General features: G+C 37.4%; 1 protein-coding gene across 1 annotated transcript in view; it reads right to left on the reverse strand.

The window, feature by feature from the left end:
* Nucleotides 1-1,952: 1,952 nt before the first annotated feature.
* LOC108504780 (von Willebrand factor D and EGF domain-containing protein-like) overlaps nt 1,953-16,973 on the reverse strand; it is a 177,629-nt gene continuing 162,608 nt past the window's right edge. Inside the window, exons 28-29 of the mRNA XM_017830198.1 lie at nt 9,860-9,957; nt 1,953-2,036 (exon numbers count right to left, since the gene is read on the reverse strand). Of these exons, the coding sequence (XP_017685687.1) occupies nt 2,022-2,036; nt 9,860-9,957 (113 nt within the window). The 3' untranslated portion in view covers nt 1,953-2,021. The remainder of the gene's footprint in view (nt 2,037-9,859; nt 9,958-16,973) is intronic.

Raw genomic sequence — 16,973 nt, forward strand, 5'->3', positions numbered from 1 at the left:
CCAACTGGGTAGTTTTCAACAAGGTATAATACAAGCCTAAAGTACTAAGGAATAATTTTTTACTTACATTATTCAATACCTTGTTTAAAACACAATCTGGGAATACAGTAATTGCCATATCTAGTGATTTCTTAGCAAAGTATATTGAACAATCAAGGGAACAAATTCAGCTAAGTGGTGAAGTGGATAAAGGCAAGAGTGACAAATTCATGCTTCTGAAAGAAGAGTTACACTGACATGAACTGTGAACTAAAGTAACTGTAGGTTACCTATAGTTTGATATCAGATATTAAAACATGAGCTTTGATATTTATTAAAAATTATATCTATTTCATAACCATACATGAACATTCCTCAGTGATGCAAAACAACTTTCTAATTGTCTTTAAATAGATGGGGATGAATGTTGTCTCAAATAGTCACTTCTAGAAACGCAGTGAGAAGCTGCAAGGCGTGGAAAGCTGTTTCAGGTTTTCAAATCCAATCCTGGCAAGGAGTTTTGATCATTAGCATTGTCTCTTGCAGACATGGAAGCAAAGCAATAGAAATCTTTTTTATTGATTGAGACAGTACTTCAAGAAAGGTGTAATTGCCACCCTAAATTTAATCTTGTAGATACTCATCAGATGCCAATGTTCTGGTTTAGTATTAATGTCTTCCTGGAACTGTTAAAGTGAACACTAAAAACATATTAACATTGCTGACTGTGATCTAGATCAGTATGTAGTAAAATATAGAAGGATTTCTGAAGTCTGGTCCTTTGTCTAAGTGTTTATAGGTAATTGCAAGAAGTGATGAGCATAATTTTCTTTTTTAATCTTTGGCATTTGGGATCCTACTTACACTGGAGCTGTTCATAACATAACAAGAAATTTAAAAAATGAAGAATAGAGAATAATTTATTGAAGAACAGACTAGATACATTTAAAAGCATTTTGCTACAGTAGTTACACATGGAGAAGAAGCTGCTATTAGGAGCTGGTCGAAAGGGTTGAGAAATGTTTCACTGAATTATAGTAGCAACAGTTTCTCCAAGTTTTTTTAAACCCTTAATTTGCAGAATTCAAAGGTCTCACAATCAGGTTTTTGTAATTCTTATAAATTGACAGCAAGAGTCAGATCAAATCTTGCATCTAGTTACCGCTGCAACCCTGAAGGTTCAATCAAAAAATCCTTGCTTCTATCATTGTTCCCCTGAGTTGCTTCCAGAAGAGTGAGGGAATGTCATAACTTCAACATTCCTCCACCAAGGCACCAAAATTTCCCTCTATATTTGCTCCAAATCTTATAGTAAGACAAAAAAAGGGTGGATGCCCAGAGCATCATTTAGGGTTTACCTTACTGAACCTCAGTTGTCCAAGGTAACACTTTAGGACTCTTTCTTCCCAAGTGAACTTATAGCTTTTGTCCTTATTCCCTTCCTTGCACCCCTTCCTCCTCCTTCCTCCAATTTTTCCACAACATTACCTGTGTGTGATGAGACACATGACCCCTCATAGGTGAGCCAGTGGTAGTATTCTGTAAATACGAATTTTCAAATTAAGTTGTGAATCTCTGAAAGCACCTAGATTTTCCAGGATCTTATTTATTCATTTTTCTCTGGACATACCTGTTTTTTTTGTTTGTTTTTTTTTAAAAAAAAGAAAAAAAAAGAGGAAATTTATCTGTGCCTTCAAATTTCAATGAAATCAGAATAACACGGCACTATTTTTTTTTATAAAATGGTCTGTACCATGGTCTGTAAAACCTTTTTGATGTCAGGAGCAGTGGTGCTGGTGTCACTACAGCCGTGGATCATGAATTTGAGTCTTGCCACAGACAGGTTTGAAAATAAATGTAGGTTTATTGACATATGAGAAGGGGTTTGGCTTTTTTTTTATTATTCTTCTCTGTGAGATTATATAAGGCTAAAAGGGAGAGAACTAGCAATTTCTTCACACTGTATCTTCCCAAATGAAAAACGTGCTCAGTTCCCGATTACTGATACCCAAATGATTGTCTTCATTGTCCTGTTGTTATCTTCATCCTACTGGGAGCTGTAAGAAAGAAATGAGGATTCAGCTGCTTATGGAACTGCAGAAGAAACAGCCTCATGCAAGTCATGTAAGAAATATTACGTGTAAGTGCTCCAATGATTTATTGTAGTTGCTGTATTTTTCTGGAATTTATGTAATTATGGCAAAATCACAGTCCACTTTTGGGTTTTTTTTCACGATTTTGACTTAGGCAACCAAAGTTTTTATTAACCAGGGAATGAAGAACATGTTTTTGAAAGGGATTAAGCAGTGAAATGATGAATGGAACTGTTCCCAAAGCATGCACATAAAGTGATATCATCTAGCTATGGCTGATTTCTGCTCCATCGCTTCAACAGGAAAATAGCTATATTGCTGAAATGATTAGGCTTAGGCTCTATTATTTGCGGTGGTGCTTGACAGTTATGGAGTTGGAATTCAATTTCTTTCATCTAAAGCAGGTGTGCCTTAAAAAAAATCACTCTGCCACTTCTGTATAACGCATGGAGATTGTTGGCTTCTTGCCTGAAAGTGTTTCAGTGCACTTATCCCATTTTCATGCAGCAGAAGTTGTCCAAGAATATCATCCTTGTTTAAATACATGAGCAAATTTTCTTTATCCCAAAACAAGATAAGAGATGATATGAAAAGCTTTATTTTATGCTAGCACATAGATTTAAGAACCCATTTTGAAGGGCATTTTTATAGAAATCTATATTATAAAGCACATAAAGAGGTTGATATTAATTTACTATTTAGGACAAGAAGAAAGGTGCTCCTTAGTCTTGATATATCTGTATTTGATATGACAGGTTAACCTTGATATTAGCATCATGTATCCAAATTTTACTTCCCAGTTTGACTCTAAAATACCCTACCTTAGTTTCTGGTAGTGATGTATCCAGGGAGCAGTTGTTTATTTGTGAATAGTACATGTCATGTTTATTTTATATGAAAGGACTCCTACAAGTGCCTGCTGCAATTTAGACAGTTTTAGTTAGAACAAGGATTTGAGTTTGCATGAACAAAAGGTGTGTAATATCTAGAAGAGTATATGTATTTATTGAGATCAAATATAAATATATGGGCATGTCTCTGCCATATTACGTATTTCCATATATCAGTATACACATTTATGCAGAAATATCTGTCTGGATTTTAGATATGCATATTTGTATGTGTAAATTTATATATGTATATAAAATCATAGAATCACAGAACCATTTGGGTTGGGAGAAACCTCTAAATCTGACTGTTAACCCAGAACTGCCAATCCACCACTAAACTATGCCCCTGAGTGCCCCATCTCCATGTCTTTTAAATACTTCCATGGATGGCAACTCCACCGCTTTCCTGAGCAACCTGTGACATTGCTTGATCACCCTTTCTTTGAAGAATTTTCCCCTAATATCCAACCTAAACCTCCCCTGGTGCAACTTGAGTCCATTTTCTCTTATCCTGTCACTTGTTATTTGGGAGAAGAAACCAACCCCTCCCTGGCTACAACCTCCTTTGAGGTAGTTGTAGAGAGTGAGAAGGTCCCCATGTGGGGCTCTTTTTCTGCAGGCTAAGCCCCTCCAGCTCCCTCAGCTGCATATTTTAAGAGTTGTGCTCCAGACCCTTCCTCAGCTCCCTTGCCCTTCTTTGGACATATATATTTCTTTATGTTTATATACAAAGTAGGACATATTCTGAAATTTAATGTGCTGCAAAGGCCCAGTCCTGTTTTCTTTCAGTAGAATCAAGTGTGAAGAAAGTTGGAACACATATTGAGTACCAAATAGGGCAGAGACTTCTAAGTATTCATGTTATACAAACCTGTCTGCAACCACCCCAAAACTCCATTCTGAAGGCATGTGTCAATTCAAACCAATATACCTAAGGGAAAACTTTCCTCTCTTCATGAAAAGCTAATGAGAACTGAAGAAAGACACTGTGATTTCCAAATCAGAAATACTTTTCTGTCTTAAGGAGAATATATAGGGTGCATCCTTTTATTGCAGGAAAGAAGCAGAAGTCCAAAAGGAACACTTCTATAAGCTTTCTTTCACTATAAGATTCTCTGAAACTAAAAGGGAATTTAAGTATTCACACTGAGCATTACCACAGGTCTTTAAATCCTTTAAGAACCAGACAAGCTTCTGTCACCAATAGGATGGAGCATACATGGAGACCCACCCCTGGGTTAGCAGGGACCTGAGCAGGCAGGTTCACTTGGTGGGGCACATCTCTGTGTGGAATTATTTGGGCATTTGGGTGCTTCCACGTCTAGATTAATTAGAGTGTAACATGATGCCTCTGAATTCAACCTGAATACATGAACAAGGATATGCGTTGAAGGTGTTCAATTATATGATGAGGAAGTCAGAGTCTTTTTTCTTGCTCAAATTGCATTAAATACCCTTAGATTCCTTTGTAATGTGCAAATAGTCGGACCAACGTACATGTGTAGCTCGATACTTCATTTGACTTTGCCTTGCTAACCTCATATTACTTCCATTTACTTGTCAAATAACTTACAAAGAGTCAAGCCATTTTTTCATGAAACTCCACAGATGACTAACTTGTGTATTGACTGATGCTGAATACAGCTTGTGTAACTTGAGCACCCTGATTTGTGGTTTAATGTCTCTCAATGTATAAATGAAGAAAGTAATAGTGATGTGAAGGTCACTAGCTGCAGCAAAGGCTTGCCTAATATGAGAAATTGTTTATTAAAAACATCATGTATTTTCAGGCTGTACTGAAATCAATAGGATGTTTAATCTTTGGGAGGTAGTCACTGGGTTCATTCCTAGGCAATGAATGTCTTGTTGCTGTTCAATTCACTGCTAAATTCCACTGTTAAAAATATCTGCTACAAGATATGCCTGTTCTTAATTATTATTTTCTGTAACAGGCTACATTTCTCAGCACCTTTATGCCTTAGAATAAATATTCAACAGACAGACAAGTTTAGCACATTAATATTTAAACTCTTATTGGGAAAATACACCATCACGATAGCTTGTAGTGTAATATTATGTACCATTTATATCTAACTAGATAACACTGTTTAACTTAAATTAATTCTGTCGGCTTAATTAATGCTATTACTTTAATCCATTTAGGAAGGCAAAAACAACAAGGAAAGCATGATGGTATCAGTTAGGACAACAGATACAATATCAATTTCAGCTTTAGGAAAAACTCCCAGTTGTACAAAATGATGCAGTGATTGCCTTGGTCTCTTTTGGGACTAATGCCAAAGTTTTTAACTGTAGTTCCACTGGAAACGAGGTTTGTTTAGTCTGTTTTGTTTGGGTCACCCCTTGCAGCCCCGAATAAATGTGCTCTAATGGCTGCTCTGAATGTGAAAGTCAGCAGGAGCATTTGTCTTCATGTCTGCCACGAAACTTGCTAAATTATCTGGATCTCTCGGAGAGTCAATACAAATTAAAAGTACGCAGAAGGTTTCTAAGAGAGTGATTGCTATTCTAGCAAGTTCATTAGCCTTCTGAGGAATGCTGTTGGCAGGCTTTGTTTAGCAGAAGCCCAAAACAAAGTAAACCAAAAATGCCAGAAAATGAATTGCAAATCAATTGGCAATATAAATGTGAGGAATAGGATGTAGATGATGAATAATTTAGGGATATGTATATTGTTCCTCCAGGAATCTTATATGCACAACGGGGAATGATACTGAAGATTACAGCAGGGAGAGGGGAATTAACTTATTTAGGCAAATATGGGCCATCCAGCTTTTCCAAATGCACTGGCAAAACCAGACTCCAGGCACTATTTAGATGGTAGGAAAAAAGTTCTGCAGTGAGGTCTTTTTTTTCCAGTTGCCTGCATCTGTCTCCTTAGTGATTTCAGTCTACACTGTGAAAAAGGAATCTGCTAAAAACGAATTTTCCCCTCAAATTTTGTGAGAATAAATTGAAGAACAAAAATTAAGTTTAAAGGAAGAAATCAGTCTCCTTAACTGATTTCACTAACTCTCCCAACTGCCTAAAAGAGGCAATTACCTTGCATCTCCTCTCCTAGGAAAAGGAGGATGGCAGGATTCACTTAGCTTTAGGCACAGTCACCTAGAACATCCCTTGTCAGCTGCTGCTGAAGGAAGGGAAAAGGCTGTTCTTCTCCAATTTAATCCAGGTTTTTTTGACAACTTTTGCATGTCGCTGCTACTATATTGTTCCCATTATTTGACGATTCACAACAGAAACAGAGCAAAGCATGAGTTTTAATTCCCACAGCAAAAGATAGTGGTGAATCCAGCAGGGAGGAGAGAAGGTTGCAGATGACACAGGCAAGGCTAATGTGCTCAGTGCCTTTTCTTCAGTCTTCTCAGAAAGGTTAAATGTGACAAAAGGTTTGACATGATCAGATTTAACAAGGGAACAGGAATGCAAGGGAGAATACGTAAGGAACTGAGTACTTAAATTCAGAAAAGTCAAATTTAAGGTCTGTTTACAAGGTTAAATGGTTGGGCAATAAACTGGGATTTGAATTTATGTGATACTATCTACTGTGTATTAAATCCCCATATGGAACATCTTAGCAAATAAAAGGGTCTTTACATGAAGCAGCTTTTCCAGGTCAAGAGATCCTCACAGTTACCCCACCATATTTAAGGAGGCGGTTTCCAAAGCAGCAGTGATTTGCTTTGAGAACTCCCAAAGGATATAAATAGTCCCAATAAGCATAGTACATCCCTTTAAATGAAGAAAAAGAAGGAAAAGTTAGAGAATGACAGCCAAAGATTCAGACCAAGTTGGTATCTGAAGAGATATTACCATAAATTATTAAACAGTCAATTTGTAAGCTTCTCAAGCTTAGTAAGGGAAGCAGCCACTCTGTCCACAAAGAACAGATGTTTTTCACTTTAGAGAGGCTTCTGGTCTGACTCAGACAGTCATGCCAGTAAGTATGATTCATAACAAATAAATAAGGAGCAAGGCCTGTTTGAGAAAGCATTATCAAGGAATAATTTTATCAAGTCTGTAGGTCCTGATTTTTCTACTATTCTCCACTTTCATTAATGTCTTAGGCAATGAGATGTCAGATTTTTGAACAATGTTGCACTTGGATGCTGTGCAAGCAGGCTTAGAATTAAAAATCTTTTTGATAAATGGGTGAAACAGCTTGAAATCCATAAGAGAAAATTAAGTAAAGACAATAAAGATGGTGCTTTCAGAGGAAAAGTCAACTGCACAAATGCCAAATGGGAAATAAGTGATAAGGTGTCACGACTGTGGAAAAGACTCAGCTGGTTGTAAGGCTGTCACAGCAAAATGTAAATCTCTTGCTGTAAATTTATTAATCAGAGACAGGAGAGCCACACAGGGAGGCATCTGCTGGGCTACAGCACATCAGGAAGGATATGGAGAAACTGGAGTTTAAACAAGTAACAGAGAACAAGGTTTGCAACTTGACTGGTTTAGCTTTGGAAAATGGGATAAAATCAGGCGGCAGAGACTAATTTTCTTCAGACATGTAAATGTTGTCACTGAAAGAACTGAGCCAACTTTTCCCATCAAGGTTGTCCCAAGAAGTATCAGTTTTGCTTGCAACAGATTTGGTTTATATTTAGTGTCAGGAAAAGCAAAACTGTGCTCAAATAATGTAGTCAAATAATTAAACAATTACTTAGATAAATTGTGAGATCCCCATGACTGACAGGTTTGGAGAAGGAGTTGATTAAAACCTACTCAGATTGTTTGCTTAAACCCAATCCAGTCTGATAAAGAAACTCTTGGGAGGCCTATTGTCCCAACTTTTTTACAGAAATATGGGTATGTGTACAATTTACTATAATCCATGCTAGTAAATGATCTTTGTATTTTGATGTCTCATAATTTTGATTTTTTGCAGGGGTAGCTCATTTGCTTTCATATAACATAAGCCATGTAATTTAAATTAGACACCATGAAATCCATAATTTTAATTACTAGCTTTGATTCTAGCTTTCAGTAAGTCTCATGGATTGAAGGAAACCTGTTAAGTCCCTTTTATTCAGAACATTTCCTTCTTCACATCAAAGCAATGCACGTCCATATCAGCGTGGCCAATCAGTATTTCTGCAGAATAAGCCCTGAAAATGAAGAGTGCTTCAGACAGTCTTAAAAAATGTGAGATGAATCATTGCTAGAGAGACACGTGTGTTTGCATGTGCCACTGATGACTTGCCATTTTGAACACACATTATTTTAAAAGTTTTCTTTTTTTCTCCTTTATTTTTCTATCAGGACTGATTTAGTGTGTAATAGTTTATTCATGTGATAAAGGAGGGCTGATTGTTTGTTTTGGTATTTTCTCTTAAGTGCAACAGAGTTCCACTTCATTTGTGAAATGACAAATATCTTAATTTGCACATCCACAACTAGCATGATGCTCTAAAGCAATACTGGGAATCTCGGTTTGATGGATCCAAAAGGGCAAATCTTGACCCTTGAAAGGGAATTCTCCTGGATATAAGCACCAGCAGAGAATAATTCCAGTTTATCTTGTCTTAGCCCTGCTTCCATTTAGACTTCTTCTGTTAATTATTTGAGAAAATGTGCACCTCACTTTCCTAGGCCACAGCCAACCTGTTTAATAGATTTTTTTTATACATGGAAAATTACAACACTTACTCATGTTATCTACATCAGCCGCATTTCGGTATTGGTGTAGGAGCTGTAGTTTAGTATGAGAATGTACCTGTTAGGAAAATCTATACAGAACTTTAATTGTGATATTAAAATCTAATTATCATTAACAGAATTAAGTGACTGTCTGAACAGATTTTCATGGTTTCTCCTAATGCTTTGTGTAATTGAAAGGAAAATACGTTGATTTTTGCCCCCAGCCTTTCAGTGTAGGTAAATGAAAGGGCAACCCTCCTGTTTGGAGATGTGGAAATTGGGCCAGTCAAGTGGAATAGTGGAATAGTGTTTGAGTTACAGGAAACGACTGTGGCTTAAAAAAACCCAGACAGTTTTGTCTTAGTGGTGATGCAGGGCATAAACTGGACTTGAGGACATAAATTGATGTGATGGTCAGGTCAAGCTCAGCTGTCAGATGTTCTATAACCTTGCAAACCATGCTGGTTGCTGGACATATCTTATTTCTCAACTCAATGCTTCTCAAATTCATACAAAACATATTTGCATGAACTGGACTCATCTTGGAAAAGAGCCTCTAACAAAGTTACTTGGAGAAGTAACAAAGATCCCCCTCTGATCATGAGAATGCTTTGGTGTTTTGCCTTTGGGTAGGTCTGTAGTGATATTTGATGCAGAGTTTGAGGTCAAGCTCAGCATGAAGAAGTGAGTTGTCTGTGGACTTTGGAAACTAGAGTGGAGAAGGAGGGAACAAGAGTAATTTTTGCTCACAGATCTCCTGGGTGCAAGACCTGAGATTTCATGTTGTGAACAGGAGGAAAAGTTAGGAACGCAGGGCGATAAAAAGCAAGTGAGGGGTGTCTAGTGGGGAGGAGCAGGTTGTCCTTGAAATTCAAAAAGGTTTCAGACTTGCCTGGACTGCAACTGGATGTTTTTCTCCAGGTTTTTCTCTGTAGATGATTAGTGGGTTTGGACTGGAACACTGTATTAAGGATGACCCTAACTACCAGAATAGACACATCTTTTCAGGGTTCTATGTCTGAAATATTAAACTGTTCCATAAGAGAAAATTCTATCTAGAACTTGGATACAGGGTTAGTTTGCAGCTGAGCAGCCATCAAACTCCCTTTAAAATATTCTTATTTACATCTTCCATAAGGTTAACAAAACTTTAATCCATTTACCTGTAAACAATTTCAGTTACATTTGAATATTTTTGTCCTTACTATAAGAGTCAGTGGGTTTGGACCTTACCTTCTTTTCACATGCTGAACCAGTGTAGCCACTTCTGCAAGCACAGACATTTGGTCTTATGCATCTGCTTCCGAATAGACACTTTTGCTCACAAAGTGCTAAAAATGAAAGACAAAATTTTTTAGAAATACACTTATTCTAAGTCTTTTCATTAGGAACCGAATATTTAGATGCTCTTGAAAATTAAAGTTTTTCACAGGCTTTTTATGCCTATGTGTCTCTTATGTTTACCATTTCCTTTACTTTTTTTCTTTTTTTCCCCAATGACGGGGAAAGGGAAGACTGCAGCAAAGCAATAACCTCGGCTCAGTTGGAAATGGATCAGTTCAAGGCCTAATTTTGAAAGCCAGGATACATTCTGGGCATTGATGTTTGGGTAAGATTTGTGCCAAAATTGATTTTCTTTCGTTCCAATCAAAATCAATAAGAGCTGTTAAAAGATGGGGTCTCGAGTTGAGATGAAAAAATATGTTAAAGATGTACTTCCAAAGGTGATGTTAACACCATAAATAAATAAATGGGAGAATCTGATGAACTGTACACTTTGCACCTCTGGAAACCAGGGTATAAGAACATGTGATTTCATGGGCACACAGAATCAGTAACAAGCTACTTATCCCAAGGAAAAAGGAATCAGAAAATTTTTTTATCTTATCTAGAGTGCCATAGTCTAGTATTCATAGAGGCCCATTAATATGAAGATATTCTGTTAATAAAAGAATCAATGGTGGGGTTTTTTTTAAGAGAGAAAAAATAATTAATCAAATTTCATCTAGTTTTTTATCCTCATTAGCAGTTTCTATTGTTATGACATTGTTTTGGCATAGAGGAAAGAGAACAGCCAATTCATAGGGCACCAATTCAAGAAGAACACACATGTCACAGTATTTTAATTAGATCTCCTGAGTTAAACCTTCCATAAATATTGCCAGAATATTGTATCCTAGTTACAGGCAGCCAAATTAAATGCCTTCAAAACTGGTCAGAAGTGAATCAACAAGTGGTTTTTTATATTTTCTTGTGTGGCAGAGGCTGCCAACCATGCACCATTAAGACAGAGCTGAAAATAAAGTAGACCCATGTCTATGATCCTACACCATCTCCTTCATCACAGACCAAAATGTTCCATTGGTTTTGAATAATTTGCTGTATCCCCATGAGGGATTTTTTACACCTTTAAGATATTCTGTGGCTTAAGGATCAGCTTCCAAACTGTCAGTTTGTTGGACTTAGGTTCTGATTTTGACACAGATTTGAGTTCATGCAAATACTTTATGTTGAGATTGGTAGTCTCAGAGATAGACCAGGGTAGTGAAGTTTCTTTAGGAAACACTATGAGATCCTAAGCTTTCCAAATGTGATTCTCAGAGTTATAATAATTCTTATAATGACCTTGGGAGGCCAATGGCAAGACGTTGAACAACACCTGGAATTTGTATTGGTTTTGTTCTATCAGATTACCATGGCAGCTAACATTCAGTGAGGAGGCTGAGATTTTGCCAGAGTAGGGAACATTAAAATCTAAATACCTACAGCAAACTTCAGACCTGCTAGCTATGGGGCAGAGGAGGACCAGACTTACTCCTACTGTACACATCTTAAAGAGGAGAGGCTGTAAACAGCTTTGCAAACTGCTCTTACCCTTATGAGTAGAGTCAGGTACTGAGCGTTCATGTTGTGTCAGAACCACTGACCTATAACATGTCCAGAACAAGAACACACAGAGACCTGCATGTGCTGCTGACCTTCAGGTGCTCCTGTTTGAAAAGTCAGCTGTGTCAGTGGTGATTTGCTGTAGGACTCCAGTGACCTGGAGCTGGGAACTTGCCTTCCTAGTGTATGAGCTAGTTGATGTATTTCTGATGTTTCAAAAAGGTAAAAGTGCTGTTTTCTTGAAACAAGATTTTAAGAAGAAAACACATTTTTTTTAGGTGTCTGTAGCAAAACATTCCTTAAGGTCCAGAACGGGCAATTGCAAACTTCTGAATTTCTCCTTCTTCTGGAAGAAGGCCAAGTTTGAATTCTGGGTGTGGATGGGGCAGAGGAGGGATGGAATGACACTCGAGCTAGAACAGTGAGCTCATCAGCTGCTGACCGCTTCTCCAGCTCCTCCATGAACCTTGAAAGGGCTCAGATTTATAAATGGAAAAAGTTTCATTCACTGGAACAAAAACATGTTAGCATTGTCAGCAGAAGGGTCTCCTTGTGCCCACTCCAGTTTTGTTCCTCTGCATGATAAGTAGGAAGAGAAAGAACTCAGTATGATACTCTTATTAATGAGACAACTGTATCAATTCCTATTTTTCATTTCAGATGAACTTGGGCTGGGGAAAAATGGAACCTGATTCTTCTTTCAGCTTGGTAGTGGATCAAGTAAGAACAGGTAATGCAAAGATTTTTCTATAGACCCCTATATCATCTGGGGGTGTTCTGGTAGACATGGGCAGAAGAGACATTAGGTAAGGTACCAGGCTTTTTTTTTGTGGTTGTTTTTCTCCCTGTGGTTTTTCTGGTGCAAACAAAGTAAAGAGAGGGAAACTATTCCTTCCTTTTTTCATCCTTTGCTACCTGCCTGTCTCTCTATGTCCACCTCCTGCTTCTTCCTGTAGTGCTCAGAAAAACAAGAGCTCAGTCAGGAGAAAAGTTAAAAACATTTTGGAGGAAAATTGGAATTGACATCACAGGGGATAATAACATAGCTGAAGTTCAAATGAATATTTCATAAATGTATTTACAAGGGATGCTAAGCCTCTAAACACTAAAAATGACACTGGCTATGTATGCATTATCCTGTACAGATTCAGCAAAGTCATTTAACAAGCTAAGCTTATGTTAAAATTATAATCAATAAATGCCAATTACAGAAAGAGATTTATCCCTGCATGTTAAAAGAACGGAGCTATAATTTGCATGTGAACTACATTCTTTTCAAAAGAATTTTCTGGGTTTTTTAAGGTTTGAAAGGGTTACACAGGAAGGCTGGAAGAAAGCCTGCCTGAGATGTTGTTCAAGGCAGAGAGAGAACGGGGGAGAATACTGAGGAAATTATAAGGCCATAAGCTTGACACTTATAACATGCAAATAAAGAGAAGATATTCTGAAGGGCAATGAGGAGCCGGTATGGGTTCAATAATATTAGAACAGAAGATAGCAGCATGAATTTTAATGATGAAGATCCTTCACAACTATAACCTTCTTATACTTTATAATTAATTATCAGAATTATACCTTGATCCTGCATTCAGGGCCTTAAAAAACAGATTTATACTCCTGGCTGGAAGCCTTCTGAATGTACTGGGTTGTGTTTTGGCTATATTTGTTGGGATAATGAGATTGTACTGCCAGGTGTTGACTTATTTGGTCTAATGTTTCTTTCCTATCTCTTGAAAATAGAGATATGAGTTACCACCGTGGGAGGCAAGGGAAAGCCTTGCCTCCCTCCAGTTCATAGGCTGGAGCTTTAGACTGGATATCTAATATGGAATGGGAAGGAAATCTCTAATGGGAACACAAGGTGACCCTTGGATACTGTTTCTTTCTTTTTACAGAAGGAAGTTTTTACTGCTGTCATGAAAGCTAAAAACAAGAGTCAAATCAAAAAAAAAAAAGCTTCCAATAGAAGAAGCCTAATCTATAAAGCTTCTGGTTTCTGCAGTTGAGACATTTTGAATATTTCAAATTACCTTTTTTAACCTGTCCTTCCAAAAGTCTATTTCCCTGCATTTGCGGTACAGTCTGAAACTTGACCATTATTCCTTAAAGTGTGCTCCTCAAAGTCATAGGTATTTATCAAGGATAATGTGTGTATTCCACCATACACCTTATTTGTTGGGACAAATGACCTATTTTATCGATTCTCTTTCAGAAGCCATTCTGTTCAGTTACAGATGAGTGGGGAAGAAAACTATTCTTTTGACTGACCTCTTTATTTACAGTCTGATAAAGGAAGACTATTGTGTTTTATCCATTACCAGTGCCTCCTAGAAGTCTCTTCTTGCCAAATTCTTTAGTTTAGCTGTAGCTAGAGATGGGTGAAACTGCAAATAAACCATCCTGCACAGATGTCTCTGGAATGCCATTGTGATTTTGGCTGATTGTAGCATTAAGAAATCATAATTCACTGCATTACACGGACATGCAATTTCATTGTGCATCATTGTAAAAGAGGCAGAGTTTTTGCTTGTGTGATTCCATCCCCAAAACACATCAGACCTGTTCCAAATTAGATATGAGTTCCTTAATGTGTGGTGAAGACCTCTGATATTACAGAGGTCTCTCTGAGACATTTTCAAAATATTTTAGACATAAAATTATCCCGACTTAGACATTGCCAATCGTTACAGGAGAATGGAAAATTTGTTCTAGGATAAAACCACTGAGTTTGTCTGATGGAAGGCTGAAGCATTTTGGGCTATCACTTGTAAAAAAGCTCTATGTCTTTTTTTCCTGGTGAAAGGTGGGAGAAAATCTGAGATTTTGGTATTTTCAGTTGTAAATATTTAATTTAGTTATTAGAGACCTAAAAGTAGAGAATGTCATGTTTTGCTTTTTCTGGTTTTATAGAAGGCTGAAGAGAAAATATTTAGAGAAGATTTATTGTGGCAGCTATATCTACTGCTGCCTCCAAATATCTTCTTGAACTGTCCATGTAGGCTTAGAAACTGCACTGATGAAGGTGATCTGTGACTTTTTAAAGATAGATGAAAAGTAGATGTCCAATATAAATTTTTAGTATTGGTCCATTGTCTCTTTTGTTGGCTTAATGGCCTGCTCTGGCTATCTCAGTAGAGAGGACTGAAACAATTTATTCCATCTGAAAAGGGTCCAGAAAATAGTAGTGGAAGTCTCTGTAAATCCTTTGGTTTAGTCACCCTATTGGATGTATGTTAGGAAAAAATGAGGTTCAAGGGGTAGATGAAACCTGTATCTGCATTTCCATCTCTGCCATCCCAATAAAGGCAGCTGAGTGAATGCACAGGCTGCAAAGAATGAAGCTTGGGTTAATTAATCTTTTCCTACCCTAGAAAAAAACCCAGAGAAGCAATCCAGACATAATGGATTCTGGATAGTGGAGAAGGTGCAGTGATTGCTGAGAAAAGTTATCCTCCGGTTTGCTACTTGTAGAGTGAGGCAAAATATTTTTCATTTGTGAAATGGAAAAAAGTGAGATTAATAAAATGGAAGCATTTGAGATTAATCATATGAAAAATATAGAATTAATAGATAATATAGTATTAGATTCACATATAGTATAATCAACAATAGTTATTGTTTCAATACAATGTTATAGAATAAGTATAAATAATAAATATCTTAAATAATATTTGAATATAATGAATAATATGTTGCTACTACTTTCTTATCTTAAAATGTGAACATTTTGCTCTGTTGTTGAGTTTAACAGCAGAAGTCTGTAGTACAAGTGTGCAAATCAAGGCCATCTTCAGCCTTGTTAATACTTTAGCGAAGCCCAGAATTTGGGCACACACATCCAAGCAAGAAGGGCATGCTGAGCACAGGGAAACCTCAGGAGCTTAAATGTGACAAAGCAGTTTTGCACAGGGGAGTAGTGAGATGAATCAAACACCTCCTTTCCAGAAACACACTGGCTCTGGCAGAGTGTGTGGATTTGGCCCACTATCCCTGTGCTGCTGGGAGATGGGAAAAGGGCCAAAGCAAAACAAGGACAACAGAAAGAGGCAACCGAGGCTGGTTACAGTCAGCAGCTTGCATGGCAGTGCCAGAGCTGAGGGGAAGGTGAGAAAGGGAAGCACTCAGGAGACTTTTTATATTTAGGCAGGTAAATACATTTTTCATCGAGTTCTGGATTTGAGGGAATAACCTCCCATGAAAACATAAAACCCGACCTGCTTTCAGGGGTTACACTTCTGTGCAAAATTTTCTGCCTAACATCTGTGAGGATGAAGACTTTCCTGTTCCCCTGTTTCACCCCTGCCTTACTGTAAATACCCTGGAGCAACATTATAAGACCTCACCATCTGCTCTCTTTCCCCTTAAAAACCCAGAAATTCCAACCACTTGGTGATTATTTGGGTTTGCTGTGGGACCTGGGATTTTCAGCCAGATCCTTTCGGACAAAAAAAAAAAAAAAAGATTTAACCTCCCAGTACAGTGAAAACATGGGAAGAAATAGTAAAACACGAGTGATTAGCAAGTGAAGGGATTTGGAGCAAAGTTCCAAAGGTTAGGTAGATCTATAAGAAGTTACCTGGGCTTGTGTGCCTGCACAGGACAGCAGAAATTGTTAATGACAGTAAGCCTTACTTGTCTTTCATAGGAACAAGCACCATTTGTTTATTTATTTAATAAACTGAGTCAAGAGTATGTCACCAATGAATAAATAACTTTAAACATCCCCATGTTTGAACTAGAAGACAGCTGGCACAAAGAAACAATTACACAGCCATTGGGATTTCACTGACAAAAGATTTCCATAAGTAATTATGCTCTGCGAGTGTGAGAGGAAAGGAAGATTGCCCTTTAAAGGGGATAATGCCTTGATATTTTCCTCATCTCCTTATGCTGTGAAGCTAATAGCAGACACAAACTGAAGTGACCCTCTTTGTAACTGGCAATAACAGGTCTCTTCCTATTTCTGGTCTTCCAATCCCTTCAAATGCAAATAATTCCAGCCATCTTGGTGGTCAGTCTGAACACGGAGGATTTACAGGGTCTGGCTCTAAGGTTGGCAGATACATAGGATTTCTTTCTGTGCTTAATGCCACCTAGGTATTTCCTTTTCTCCTTGAATCTTTCTTTTTTATCTTATATTTCAAATTATTGAATTTAAAAAGTATTTATTTTGCCTGACAGGTTGAGCTCATGATACACATAATAAAAAGATGAGTCAGGCCTCTTTCTCATGCTGATGTTGAGTCCAGAAATGTCTTTGAAAGTAATAGTTTTACTGGCAGCATAGGACAGTTCTGACAAATAAAAGGCAGAATTTAGGTGCTAATCATGTTATGGTTGACTTTTACACATAATGGAATCATAGAATCATTTAGGTTGGAAAAGACATTTAAGATGATCGAGTTCAACCATAAACCTAACACAATATACACATGGGAGAGAATTTAATGCATAAAAATCT

Source organism: Lepidothrix coronata, unplaced genomic scaffold (assembly GCF_001604755.1).
Source record: "Lepidothrix coronata isolate B3197 unplaced genomic scaffold, Lepidothrix_coronata-1.0 Scaffold175, whole genome shotgun sequence".
NCBI classification, from domain to species: domain Eukaryota; kingdom Metazoa; phylum Chordata; class Aves; order Passeriformes; family Pipridae; genus Lepidothrix; species Lepidothrix coronata.